This window comes from Ostrinia furnacalis, unplaced genomic scaffold (assembly GCF_004193835.3).
Source record: "Ostrinia furnacalis isolate ACB-3 unplaced genomic scaffold, ASM419383v2 OfSCF0389, whole genome shotgun sequence".
NCBI lineage: Eukaryota > Metazoa > Arthropoda > Insecta > Lepidoptera > Crambidae > Ostrinia > Ostrinia furnacalis.
The window spans coordinates 425732-438811 of record NW_021130628.1 but is presented as its reverse complement, the minus strand read 5'-3'; the positions used below and the strand labels follow the sequence as shown (position 1 = coordinate 438811).

The 13080-nt window shown below is 37.0% G+C and overlaps 1 protein-coding gene across 1 annotated transcript in view; it reads right to left on the bottom strand.

The window, feature by feature from the left end:
• Pld (Phospholipase D) overlaps positions 1–12864 on the bottom strand; it is a 29956-nt gene extending 17092 nt beyond the window's left edge. The window contains exons 1-12 of the mRNA XM_028317493.1: positions 12433–12864; positions 11791–11994; positions 10764–10920; positions 10017–10286; positions 9444–9564; positions 8337–8488; positions 6374–6505; positions 5639–5666; positions 4096–4105; positions 3564–3799; positions 2043–2147; positions 691–830 (exon numbers count right to left, since the gene is read on the bottom strand). Of these exons, the coding sequence (XP_028173294.1) occupies positions 691–830; positions 2043–2147; positions 3564–3799; positions 4096–4105; positions 5639–5666; positions 6374–6505; positions 8337–8488; positions 9444–9564; positions 10017–10286; positions 10764–10920; positions 11791–11994; positions 12433–12481 (1604 nt within the window). The 5' untranslated portion in view covers positions 12482–12864. The remainder of the gene's footprint in view (positions 1–690; positions 831–2042; positions 2148–3563; positions 3800–4095; positions 4106–5638; positions 5667–6373; positions 6506–8336; positions 8489–9443; positions 9565–10016; positions 10287–10763; positions 10921–11790; positions 11995–12432) is intronic.
• Between the last annotated feature and the right edge of the window lie 216 nt (positions 12865–13080).

The window sequence follows — 13080 nt, the reverse complement described above, 5'->3', positions numbered from 1 at the left end:
CTAATCCACGTAGCAATCTAGTCCAGCCTTCCAATATTCAGTCCAAGCCACTAGCATCTTTGGTCCAACTGTAATATTTGCCATCTTGTGGCAAACTGCCACCATCAGTCTTGTGGATTTGTTCCACTATTTCTCTAGCGAGTTGGTTTGTGTGATGTTTCAGCCTTTCCTTATATTTGGTACAGTATATGGCGTTTTTTTTTTTTAAAAAACGCCAATAAATGGGGATAAGGAAACGACAGTAAGAAAATATATCTATACCTGTGTTTATCATCATCCCAGCGACCGTAGCAGAGATCGATGTCGCCCACGAACGCGACGCTCTGGTCCACGCAGACAATCTTCTATACTTATGAATAAAGATAAGAAAAAAATAAAGATAAGGAGAAAAAGAAGAAAATACTTCTTTACCTGTGTTAATCATCATCCCAGCGACCGTAGCAGAGATCGATGCCGCCCACAAACTCCACGCAGACGATCTTCTATACTTATCAATAAAGATAAGGAGAAAAAGATAAGAAGAAAATACTTCTTTACCTGTGTTTATCATCATCCCAGCGACCGTAGCAGAGGTCGATGCCGCCCACGAACGCGACGCTCTGGTCCACGCAGACAATCTTCTCGTGGTGAGCCCAGAAGAACGCCAATAAATGGGAAAAAGGAAAAGATAACAAGAAAATATTATTTTACCTGTGTTTATCATCATCCCAGCGACCGTAGCAGAGGTCGATGCCGCCGACGAACGCGACGCTCTGGTCCACGCAGACAATCTTCTCATGATGAGCCCAGAAGAACACGCCCGCCTTCGCGTGGTCTGGATGACGGAAAACCTACGTTATAATTCTTTGTATTACAATTTTGGAATTGGCCGACTAATTTTGATAATAACAGATTAATAATATGTAAGTCCGGTCGCCGAGCACAGAATTTTGTCCAATGACCCCGAGCTACCCAACCCATCCTTATCGCTCCTTCTCCTTATATTATTGCTGTCGCGACTGTGCGAGCGGATTTTACATAGAGAAAGTTTTTTTAGCGAAGGTACAGGGTGGCCCAGAAGAAAATTCAAGGAAACGAAAACTAAATTTTTGTAGAACTTTAACTATTGCAATTTAAAGGAAATTTAGTGCAGTTTACACTAAAATAAGTTATGATTACAATCCAGTTTGAAATATGTAAATTATATTTCTAGCTCTCAACTCAGTCAGTGCCTGAGGTATGGAAGCGGCACGGGAGGGTAATTTTGTGACGGTCAAATCTCAGCGACACTTCAGATTTGCATGCCCTGTCACATTATAATATGTCAATGAGGGCTATCGTTTTAGCGCTCACCAGTTAGCGCCACTGTAGAGTAAGGTCCTGTCACTTGCTAGTAGCGTAGACAGTGGCGCCAACTTGTGAGCGCTAAAGTGGTAGGAGGACTATCGTATTTGCATTCATCAAGATGGCGCCACTGTAGAGTAAGGTCCTGTCAATCGCCAGAGGTGCCAACTGTTAAGTATAAAAACGATAGCCCTCATTAGGGATGTTATGGATATGTAGTTTCGGTTATGGATGTGTAGTTTCGGTTATGGATACGGTTACGGATATAGGAATATTTTTATACCGGTTTCGGTATAAAAATATTCTTATATTTTTTTATTTCGGATATCCGAAAGTTTCGGTTACGGTTACGGATATCTGTGCTTTAGGATGCAATCTGAAATAGTTGTCCAACACGGTACATTAGTGGCCGCAAACTTTACATCGAATAAAAAGTAATAAAAAATAAAAATGTATGATAGATGGCATTATAAAGGTAAATCAGGCTGTTATGCCTTTACATATAATGCTATACAAAAACAATTTTTAAAATGCCTACACCCGAAACTATCCGAAACTTTTTAATCGGTTACGGTTTCGGATATTTTTTTATTTCGGATATCCGAAAGTTTCGGTTACGGTTACCATATCGGATATCCATAACATCCCTGATCACAATATTACCCCTCCCGTAGCTCTCCCCTCAGGCATTGAATGAGTTAAGCCCTATAGTATTTTACCTTGATGTTCTCCCCGACCAGGCGACTTTTGCTGTAGAAGCTGTTGATACCAAGTGCCATCTCTACTTCCTTGTAGAGCATAATAAATACTTTGATTCCTTGAGCCTAAAATATAGAAGAATACGTCAGATTATCAAGGTAGAGGCTGGTGCGCTACTAGATACACATCCTATCCTATTTCGCTGATATAATATCTGGATGACCGAGTTTCAGTTCAGAGCTGAGGCAGACACTAACTTTTCAATTTTTAATTATTTTAATTTTTAGTGTCTGTTTTTTTTATTGATTGTTTTTTTACCTAACGAATTCTATACCGAGGGATTTTTTTTATTTAACATTCCGCCATTTCGTTAATTGTTTTTTCCTAACAAAATAAAATAAAAATAAAATATCGTGTCCCTGACTTGACTCGTGATCGTGGCGCCGACGCCGGATGGACTAGGTCCAAATAAAACTCCCGGGCAATGTTAATGTAACCTGATGGTCCCATCAGAATAGCTCGCACAGTCTTACACTACGCACAGCTCGCTAGCTTTTAGAATCCAACGGGCCCCTTCCCCGCCCGTTGATGTGGGGATCGACCACTATATTGTATCCCCTCCAGAAGTTATTTGTGATAAAGCCTGGTCCATGAGCACGTAGAAATTTGTCCAATGACCCAAAGCTACCCATCCTTATCGCTCGCGCGTAATTATGTTGCTATAGCGCTCGCACACTCACTGCGGGCGCCCGTCGCACAGTCGCGACAGCAATATAATTACGCGCGAGCGATAAGGATGGGTAGCTAGGGGTCATTGGACAAAATTCTACGTGCTCACGGACCGTGCTTTAGTAGAAAGCAGCTTTAAACTGCTATGCGACAATGTGTGTTGAAGCAGAAATTTAATGTGCGGTTGAGGAAGCCAGTTTCTTTCTTACATGGGTAGATTGACTTTTAGATTCTCAAAGAATTTATAAGGATGTATCTTTCAGAGAACAGTAGATGTTCTCTGAAAGATACATCAGTTCAGTGAGAAGGGATCAAATCCAGCAGATTTTTCTCAGAGATATCTATCATACAAAGGAAGGTGTAGCTACAGCTGATTTTATTCAATCTGTCAGCAGAAAAAAAATGGTAAATAAAGACAAGAAAGGACGCTCCTCATTGGAATATAAGACAAATGAATGAGTATGTTTCAAGTTAGATAAGAGAAATAATGTTTTCGACCGCTCTAATAATAAGCTTAAAAATGTGATATGAAGTCACAGACTACAATTTCCAACCCTACTATACAAACAGGTCACTATTTTTTTTAACTCTATTTTGTAGGGAGTTTCAAACTACTACTACTACTAAGTACTCACGATTCAAACGATGTTATATGCATACCTCCGTTATTATTTTGATAGCCGTAACAAGAAAATAATATAACAATATGAAATAATTAATTTTAGAAAGTAGGTAGTACCTAGTCCTTAAGAAAATAAATAACACAGTAAACCATTCATTGGATAGGACAAGTTTATACCAAAACTACTTACAGCCTTTCTCTTCAAAATGGTGTCCAGCCTCCAGTAGTTTCCATTGAGTGCTGGTCTCTTCATATAAATCTCAGGGCTGAGCCACCAGTCGGCTATGAAGATTTCTTCCTTGGCTGATTCCATGGCGTCTGCGACCGCTGACATGTAAGAGGAGCCATCAACGAAAGTAGCTACAGGTGTGGCTCGCCTGGCTGGCGCGAAGGAATGGTGGACATTTGGGGCGGTGAAGTCTCGGGCTATAAGGAAATTAAGTTTTAATTAGTATAGAAAAAGTATAGGAAGTGCTTATTTGGCAATATTATTTGTAGTGTCCCATCATCATCATCAGATGTAGAAGTTTATAACTAGCGAGCGGCCATCTTGTCGCGCGCCGAGCACAAGATGCCGGCGACAAGATGGCGGTCCTCCTACCGCGGTGGGCCCGCGCGTTGCGGCGTTAATGAAAGAAGCTGAAGTTAAACTACAGATCGTTTAGTTTCCACTGGAGGATCATGCTCCAATGTACCCGAAGCAAATGGAGGATTTGGCGTACACTCCCTACACTGGTCACACGGCTTTGTAGTAGCAATAATTATTATATGTATAGCCTGACCAGGAACATAAAAACCCTGGCACAGAGGCGCTTCAATTGCATTTGATAGTGCAACACTGAGTATAGTCGTACATGTGTTAAATTATTTAATAGGCTAAATTTATGTATCAGGATTCAGGATTACGGGCTAATTTGATATTTTCATAAATTAACGAAAAATATTATTAAAGATAACCTGGTTTAAATAAATTAAATGAAACCATCAATCGAGCTAGTAGGATTTATTTTATTATTCATCAATAATCAAATTCAGAACATGAATATTCAACTGCAATGTCTGCTCATGAACGCTTCAAACTCGGTACTTCTTTCCCAATTCCATAAAATTCAAAACTTAGAAAGTGACAAAAAACTTTAAAATAGGTAGTTGAAACAGACTACAGCTAATTTTCATAGTGGACTGTACCATACGATAAACATGTCAGTCAATTTGACAACCTTTGTCGGAAACATTATTCAATGAAAATATTGTCCGAACCCTTAGTATTTCTCTTCGACAAATACATTAACACATCGTGAACCACTTTTCTTTCACGACTATAAAAATATTTTAGCAATTTAATTCACGAAATCAATTGCACACATTTAAAATAAAGTTTGTTTACACTTTGACAACAATAGACTGACATGCATTTTTTTAATTAAATAAAAATGCAAGCATTATTATTTTTATATGATAAAACGAGATTTATATATAATAGAAACTAAAAATAAACTGTTCTATGTTAAGTTGATTGATTATATTTCCATAAAAGACAATACATAACTAAACGATGCTGCGTGTAATGGATAAAAGACGTAAAGTTATCATTTGTGTAAATGAAAACATACTTTTTTTGGTAAATGTTGCCATTATGTAAACATTTGAGAGCTGCTTAGCTGATCACGGCTTCAAATCCGTTGAGTAGCGTTTGAGAATACCATTTAAAATTGAAGGATACTTAAAAGGAGCCCGTCAGCTGAGTGACAGATTTGAGTAGTGTTTCAGTATTCGGCCGTCAAAATGTCTAATTTGAAAGAGCTCTTATTTTGATCCCCTCTCTATTAAGCGTCCTCGAAGACTATAGATTTTTTGTCAGCCTTTAGCTTAATCAGTACGAACAAGTATGGAAGTACGCACTACATCGATTTGGTATCGGCCGATTCTTCATACAAATTAGCAGCCGAACAAACTATAGGCCGATAAAAATTCTGTAGTGTGCAGAGACTCTTATAATATGACGAGTCTTAAGTGAAAGAATTCCCTCTCATAAATTAAAACATAACGAGATAATTTATTAGAGATAGCTTATCGAAATGGGTTATGTAAACAATAAATAAAAGAATGTTTCGTTCATGAATAATGTATTCAATTAATACATTAACGATGAGCAGTTAATCGTTTGTTAAAAAATACAAATATGAACAATGAACACTTTTTGACGGACACGTTAACACGGAAAACAACAAATGTTACGTTTTAACACTTTTGTTAATGATGCGCCTTTTTCTGAGTACTCACTGTCCTTCGGCTGCATGAAATAAAATAACTCTATGAGTAAACTGTAAGGTAAATCACATCATTGCGTTTTATGTAAGAATCTATTTATTTGGAGTATATTTGAGTAAAGTATCACTAAGCAATCAAATAATTTGGACGCAATACTGATGAATGTCTGTTGAAATGCACTGGACCTAGCCACCAATAATAATTCGAATTAGTGAAGGTTGATTTTTTGTCCTAGTAGACTGCTAGCTTTATTGGAATGAACGACGATTTTTATTGGAAAAATTTAGGAGTTTACTTTTGCACTACGTCAGGTTCTAATCCGTGAAATATGGTACGGAGTAGCCATAGAACCATTTGTATGGCAGTTTACTTTTAACTTGATTCGATTTCCATCATCTGATTTCTCTAGTTAGTTTTCTAAAGTCCGGTCGCCAAGCAGATATAATTTCGTACAACGACCTCAAGCTACCCATCTTTATCGCTCGCGCGTAATTATATTGCTGTCGCGACTATGCGACGGGCGGCCGCAGTGAGTGTGCGAGCGCGGCAGCAATGCAATGGATGGGTAGCTTGGGGTCATTGTACGAAATTCTATCTGCTCGGCGACTGGACTTTAGATCCGTATTTTGACGGATTCGGATCAAAAGTTGTACAAAACCACTCCTGAGATACAAGGATACAACAACGGACAAACGTAACTAACTGTGCTGAGTTATAGAGTGGACTTACCCCTGATCAAAGAGCATGACTCCTTTGATAATGCCATCCCGAGGCCTGATGTAGCCGAAGAAAGTGTCCTTGACGAATAGCCACCGTTCTTGCCACTTCGCGCAAACTAGGCCAGTGCAGAAGTAGTTGCATCTGTGTACGATAAAGTAAATTAATAGCTGTTCAGTTGACTTTCTCAATGGATCACAAAAAAATTGGGTATAACCAGACAGTCTTTTAGCTTATGGCAAGCTGTGTCCAAAAAGATTTTACAAAAATGGGACCGAGCTTCTTTAGATTTAAATCATTATAGACACAAATAGATTGAGCAGACACCGTTTTGGCACATAGCTACTTTGTCTTAAGTTTTAATTATTATACCATCCGCAACAGTGTTAACTATCCATTGTCTGTCATGTCGTCTCGTTCTATCGCAAAGACTAGCCATTTGATGAGAGCGAGAGCAAAAACGGAAACGGATAGTTAACAGTGTAGCCGTGTGTACAGCCGATAGCACATCAGATTAATGCATTCAAAATCAAACTCAAAATATTTATTCATGCCTACTTAGCCCTTTTTAGGGCACTTGTACACGTCCCTTTGCAATATCTCACCTAATTATAAATACATACTCGTATCGTATCTATACATATTGTATTTATATCATCCGTAACTTGTTAAGTATGTGAATGACGTCCTAATCACATAGGCTATGACATCACAAAGAATAATTATTTTATCGATTAATCCTAAACCTAAATCTGATAACCTACCTCTAATACGAATAGAATAGACTGCTACTTAAGTCGGTAAAATACTGTAATCAAAAAGCAATAGTAGCACAACCTTTTAGTGATTGGATGAATCATACCAAACCACTCAATGATAACGATTGAAGATTTTTATATATGGGTATGAGTCAACCAGTCTGTCTCTGTACAACATTGTTTTACCTGTATATAGCAGTGGAATGATATAAACGGTCGTCTCGTGGACGGGAAATGTATCATTACGGTTACGAGGACTCAAGGAGTAGCTAATTTTATCTTCCGCATCTGGGCTTTGATAACGACAATGTACAAACATGTATGTATATTTAGCATCTTGTAATGTGACATGCAATAAACTTTTTGAATTTGTATGTTTATGTTTATTTAGAAAAGTAGATTTAAGAGTTTGTTTAAGAGAAACTTGGATTAGTTGGTTACTAAGGCTGAGTACTGATAACCGGTGCATTTTGTATGGAATTTGACAGATTATTGACGTTTGTCAAAGTCAAAGTAAGATGGTGCAACCCAGCCTAAATGTCTTTGTCTAGACAGTGGATTAAACAATGAAACGAAGGACAAACAATCTATTAGATAAATTTAGATACTCTGTTTACTTGTTATGAGCTGTCAAAACGCGCATCCGTAGATTGTGTAATGGCAATACAAATTTGTGACGTCACAATGTAATTAACTAATTAGGGTTTTAGACAAAACTCTATAGTGAAACAGAGTTTCGACAGGTCATAAAAAGTAAATAGACTGCACTGGTGTCCAATCCCTGATAGGGTTTTTACCACTACCAATCAATGAGGGTTTTCGCGATTGAAAAATCCGCCAGATGACATTGACAGATATGTCAAAATCCACCAATCACGCAGCATTTGGACCTCGCGTCTACGTATTGCCATCTGGCGCATTTCACAATCGCGAAAACCCTCATTGACGTACTTTTTAAAACTGTCAAAACGAGATTCTCCCATAGATTTTGTATGGCAATACTAGCCAGTGACGTCACTATTTTGCCAACTCAATTAAACTTAAAAAATAAATTACAATGCAACCACAAATCTTAATTTACAGGTAATTTAAAATTAATTAAGTTTTTAAGACCAGAATGAAGTGTCTTTTTGAAAAAGTTGTGCTTTAGAATTATTGGGGAGTAATGGCAAAATTAAATATCCAATTGAATGAAGTTCTGTAAAGTTGGTGCTTACCTGACGCAGACAGTGTTCCCCAGCATACCGAAGCAGTTACAACCAGCTTGGCCGGGTTGAGTGGAGCCGGTTCGCTTCTCAATCATGCCCTCCTTCCCTTTGTCGCCTAGCTCGCTGATGAAAGACAGGTTGGATACTTCCAGGAACTTTACCTGGTTGGAATAAAGACGAAGTTGCAATGATTTTAGTTTGGACTGGCGGATATATTGGCGTAATTTGAACTTTATTTCCTTATAATAAAGTCGAAAAGCAATGGATTTTTTTATATGTTCTGCACTATAAGGGTTACAAGATTCTCTTTATGTAAAGAAAAAAATCTGGCAGTTAAAATTGACCTTAAATCTATTCAGGTTAAGCCTAGAGTAGGCTTTCAAGGACCAACGGATTTCAAGCAAGACCCTCTAATGTACTAGAGCAGGGTTTCCCAAACTATGGGTCGCGACCCACCACTGGGTCTCGCGACTCGCGAGCGAACATTGAGTGAGCCCTGCCTGTAGAACGACACACCACCCTACCGATCCAACCGATGGTCAGCGGGCAAAATTTCCTATAGGTGGGTCCCGAGTCGGGGAACGTGTATTAGATGAGTCGTAGCCCAGACAACTTTGGGAACCACTGTACTAGAGGCAAATTGAAGGTTTGGCATACACTTCCGACATTGGGCAGAGTCACAAGGGTTCAGGAGGCGTGATACTCGTATATTAGTCCTTTATACCCCTTTGCGATTTCCACTGGAAAAGTGGGGGTAATCTTAATCTGCTGTCCCATAACCACACGGCAAGTTAGATTAGTTTAATATCGAATGTAATTAAAAATAAATTACTATAAGTAGCATAAAAATTGATAAGGTAATAAAGAGCATTGGTGCAGCCACCAATATTTTACATTTTATATTATTTCTCCTAGGTAACACATAACTTGAAGGTGTTTTATTGTTTTTTGTTATATTCATATTTGAACGGAAATCCGTGCAATGACGTCATTGATAAACATACAAAAAACCTTTACATTCAAACACTTGTTTTATTACGGGATCTGCGTTTTATTACAGCGATAAAAATATAGATATAGCGATTAGGGTATTAGCTATACAATACTGAAACTTACCGTTTCGTGGTGATTTCGATAAATTGATATGTTTAGCAAGTTGAACATGTATTCTTCAAGTTGCTTCATCCGCAGCTGGAGCCCCTCGTATGTGATCATTACTTCAGGTTTCTTTGGAAACCTGTGAAATATAAATAAAATTATTATACTGACAAACAATGAGAAATGATTTTCAACCTTATGTCAATAACATAGAGTTCGAAATCTCATGGACTGTTCAAAATAGATTCCTAACTTTTCTAGGCAACTGGGAAAACAAAGATAAATGATTTTAAATCGTTCATCAAAGATTATAGAGTTCAAAATCCTGTTAACTATGCTTCTTAATCGGGCACTCTTGTCGTGGTCGAGGTTGCACTGACGAGGTACAGGTGGGGTCATCTTCGAGGGTAAAGCTCACGTGTAATTAATTATATTGCTGTCGCGACTGTGCGACTGGCACCCGCAGTGAGTGTGCGAGCGCGATAGCAACATAATTACGCGCGAGCGATAAGGATGGGTAGCTTGGGGTCATTGGACAAAATTCTAAGTGCTCACGGACCGGGCTTTATACAAGATACATTTCTCACTAACCTGGGCAAAGCACCTTTCCTCTTCCTAGGTCTGCCGTCCCTTTTCTTCGAGTTACTCCTAGGCAGTGCCTGCAGCGCCATCTTCTCAGCTTTCTCCTCAGTACTGACTGTGTTTTTGAAGCTAGCTCGTCTGGATTTATGAGTTTTGGTTGGGAAAGGTATGTTGAGGGACGTTCTGTATAAGGCCAGCTGCTGATGCAGGTATAATATGTGTTTATAACGCTTCTTGATCGTCCAGGTGAAGTCACCATGTTGCAAATGTATGGTGTATCTGGAAATAGAGTGGCTTTTCAATAAATATGAATATGGATACGTTACTGGTATCATTTAACTAATTTTATATTTTTTTTTATATACTAAAGGTGAGAAAATAATTATTAGCTTTAAAAGCATAATAATTAAGTATTTTATTTTAGAATAATTAGGCAAGTAGTCAGGAAAATTTTTCTGAGCTTAATAATTTGCAACCATTTAATGTCATTGATGTAAACATGCATTAGTAATTTCAATGTATTATTGAATGTTATCCTTAAACTGTATTTAACAAGAATGTAATAATTTTAAAACAATGTGTGACTGATAGTCGTGACTATTATTTATGTTACAATAAAATAATTAGTACTTAAATAAAACATAATATGTACATTTTCTGTCTTCTTTAATACCATGATAGTGTGTAGTAATGTCAATATACTAAACAATTACCTACGTATTACGTACGAAGCGTAAAAAATAAAATAATACTCACAGGTTAGGATTAAGCAAGTGTGTGGTAACACTCCTTTCGTTTTCGACGAATTTGACCCGTATCTCCACACCGGGAATGAATACTTTTCTATGCACAGCATTGAATTTCATAGGTGTTTCGTGGATCTGCTTGAATGGGACGGAGGTTGCTATTTCTCCTGCAACAAAAAACATTATTAGAAATTAAACTAGGCTCTTAAAAGCATTAGAACGTACAGTGTAATCAATATACAGTGAAAGTATCATAACATCTAGGACAATTTGATCGTGGCTTCTTCCAAGCACTTCCAAATGACATAGAATGCAATGAAAACTTAAATATTTTTGTAGACCTTCGCTGATGTGTTCACTGACCATGGTGATAATTAATTAAGTAAACAATAGTACCTACTACACGGGTACAAGGTCGCATTAAAAAAGCTATCAAAATACAATGCAGGTAGTTGTTTTTTGGATTTTGATAGCCTCCATTCTATCTTGAAAAATTTTGTAATAGCTACAACTATTCCATAGTAGAATAACATGAACTGCCAGACATTGGACATGAAATGGACCCATTTCATTGAGAAAATTATTATCAAAAACATAAATTTATGTGGTGTAACACAATCAAAAATAGGATCTTATCTTACATTTTTCTGTAGCAGAGTATTCACATTGTTTGTTTTTGATGAATCACAATACTTATATTATTAAAAAACGATAACAAGTTTAATCTATAATGTGATAAAGTACCTAATAATTATCTAGTTAGATTCTGTAAAGTTCTATCTACTCTATACTATTGTGGTATAATGTATCATTGTATAAAAATTATGAAAGATACATGGATTGTAATATAATAGAGATAGCCTGGGGCTGCTTTTGTTTAGAAAACATATTAATACATAGTATACCTAAGTACCTACCTACTATTTTTTTTTAATAAATCTTAAACAACTTGTGTGATGTCACACCATTTACCAGTAAAAAGTTTTGAGTACAAGTGTTATTTAATGTAAGTAATTGTTAAAAAATATTACACTTACCATCATCGCCAGTTTCTTTATTATCCGTTTTATCCACATCTATGACGGAGAGTGAATCAGGCACCGCCAGACTCTCATCGAAGTCAGAGTCCATTCCTGGGGATAAGGAGTCCATACGCTGGAACAAGCCAGGTATGCAGTCTCCGGCCACTGTCGGTGTTGGAGTGTCCATCGCGTAGTTTGTGTATCCGTACAGTTGCTCATCTAAGACGTAAGGTTTCCATAAGAAAATTATAATTGTAATTATAACACTAAATGCTAAAATTGTTAATATTTCAACACAATATTAGGTAATATTATGTATTCGAATGATTTAGTTTTAAAACAAGTTTTGCTAGTTTACTGATACTTTTAAAATCATTACACAATAGCTAATTGATTTCATGTTTTTTTTAATAGAACGATGAAATGTACTATGAAGATGTTACCAATTTTATTTGCCACTTTTGATTGTAAAAGCAACCAGTTCTAATTACTGAAAACATTATTTATTATAATCGAACTAAATTCAGTAAAGTTGGGAAAGTCTTGTTTTGCTACAACACTGATTATTGCAAGGAAGAGTGATGCAAGTAACCGACACAACACATTTATATAACACGAATTATCACTAGTAAAACACAAATAACCATCGCTATGTACCTCGTTTGATTAAATTATGAAAACTCAATGTTAATTCTTTTCGTTCCATTAGTTACTGTCTAGACATGTCCGGCTGACACTCTCAGTAATGCTTTTTCCATTATATGGTACAAATTTAACACTTGTGCACATAATCTATTGTGATAAGATATCAGTGTTATCACTAGTAAATGGTTCAGTTATTTTTTAGCACTTGTCAAAAATAGACGATTCACATCACCATCACAGTTGTGTTTAAAATGAGTGAATCGGATTTACATTCGCCGCGATTGTATTTTGTTTCAATTTAAGAAAGAACGCACACACAATTCGTACAAAACAATTGACAACCGTCTTTAGAATCACGAGATTGCGATATCTTCAAGTTAGCCGTTTCAGTGCATGGTTCAATGAACAAGGCTGTATTTCAAGGTTTTTTATTACCATCGGCGGATTACTGAGTAATGAAATCTTTACTTACTAGTTTTCGTAACTTAGATCGAGGCTTTCTCGAAGCGTACACGCAGATGTCAGTTGAGTTTTTTTTTAATTATCGCAAGAAGCAACTTCTTCCAAGCATTTAGAGGCCTCCAGCTACTTGTTCCTGTTTGATTCATACAAATTACAATGCTCTAATGGTTACTCAAGGTTTTTTAGGCGTTTGCCTCG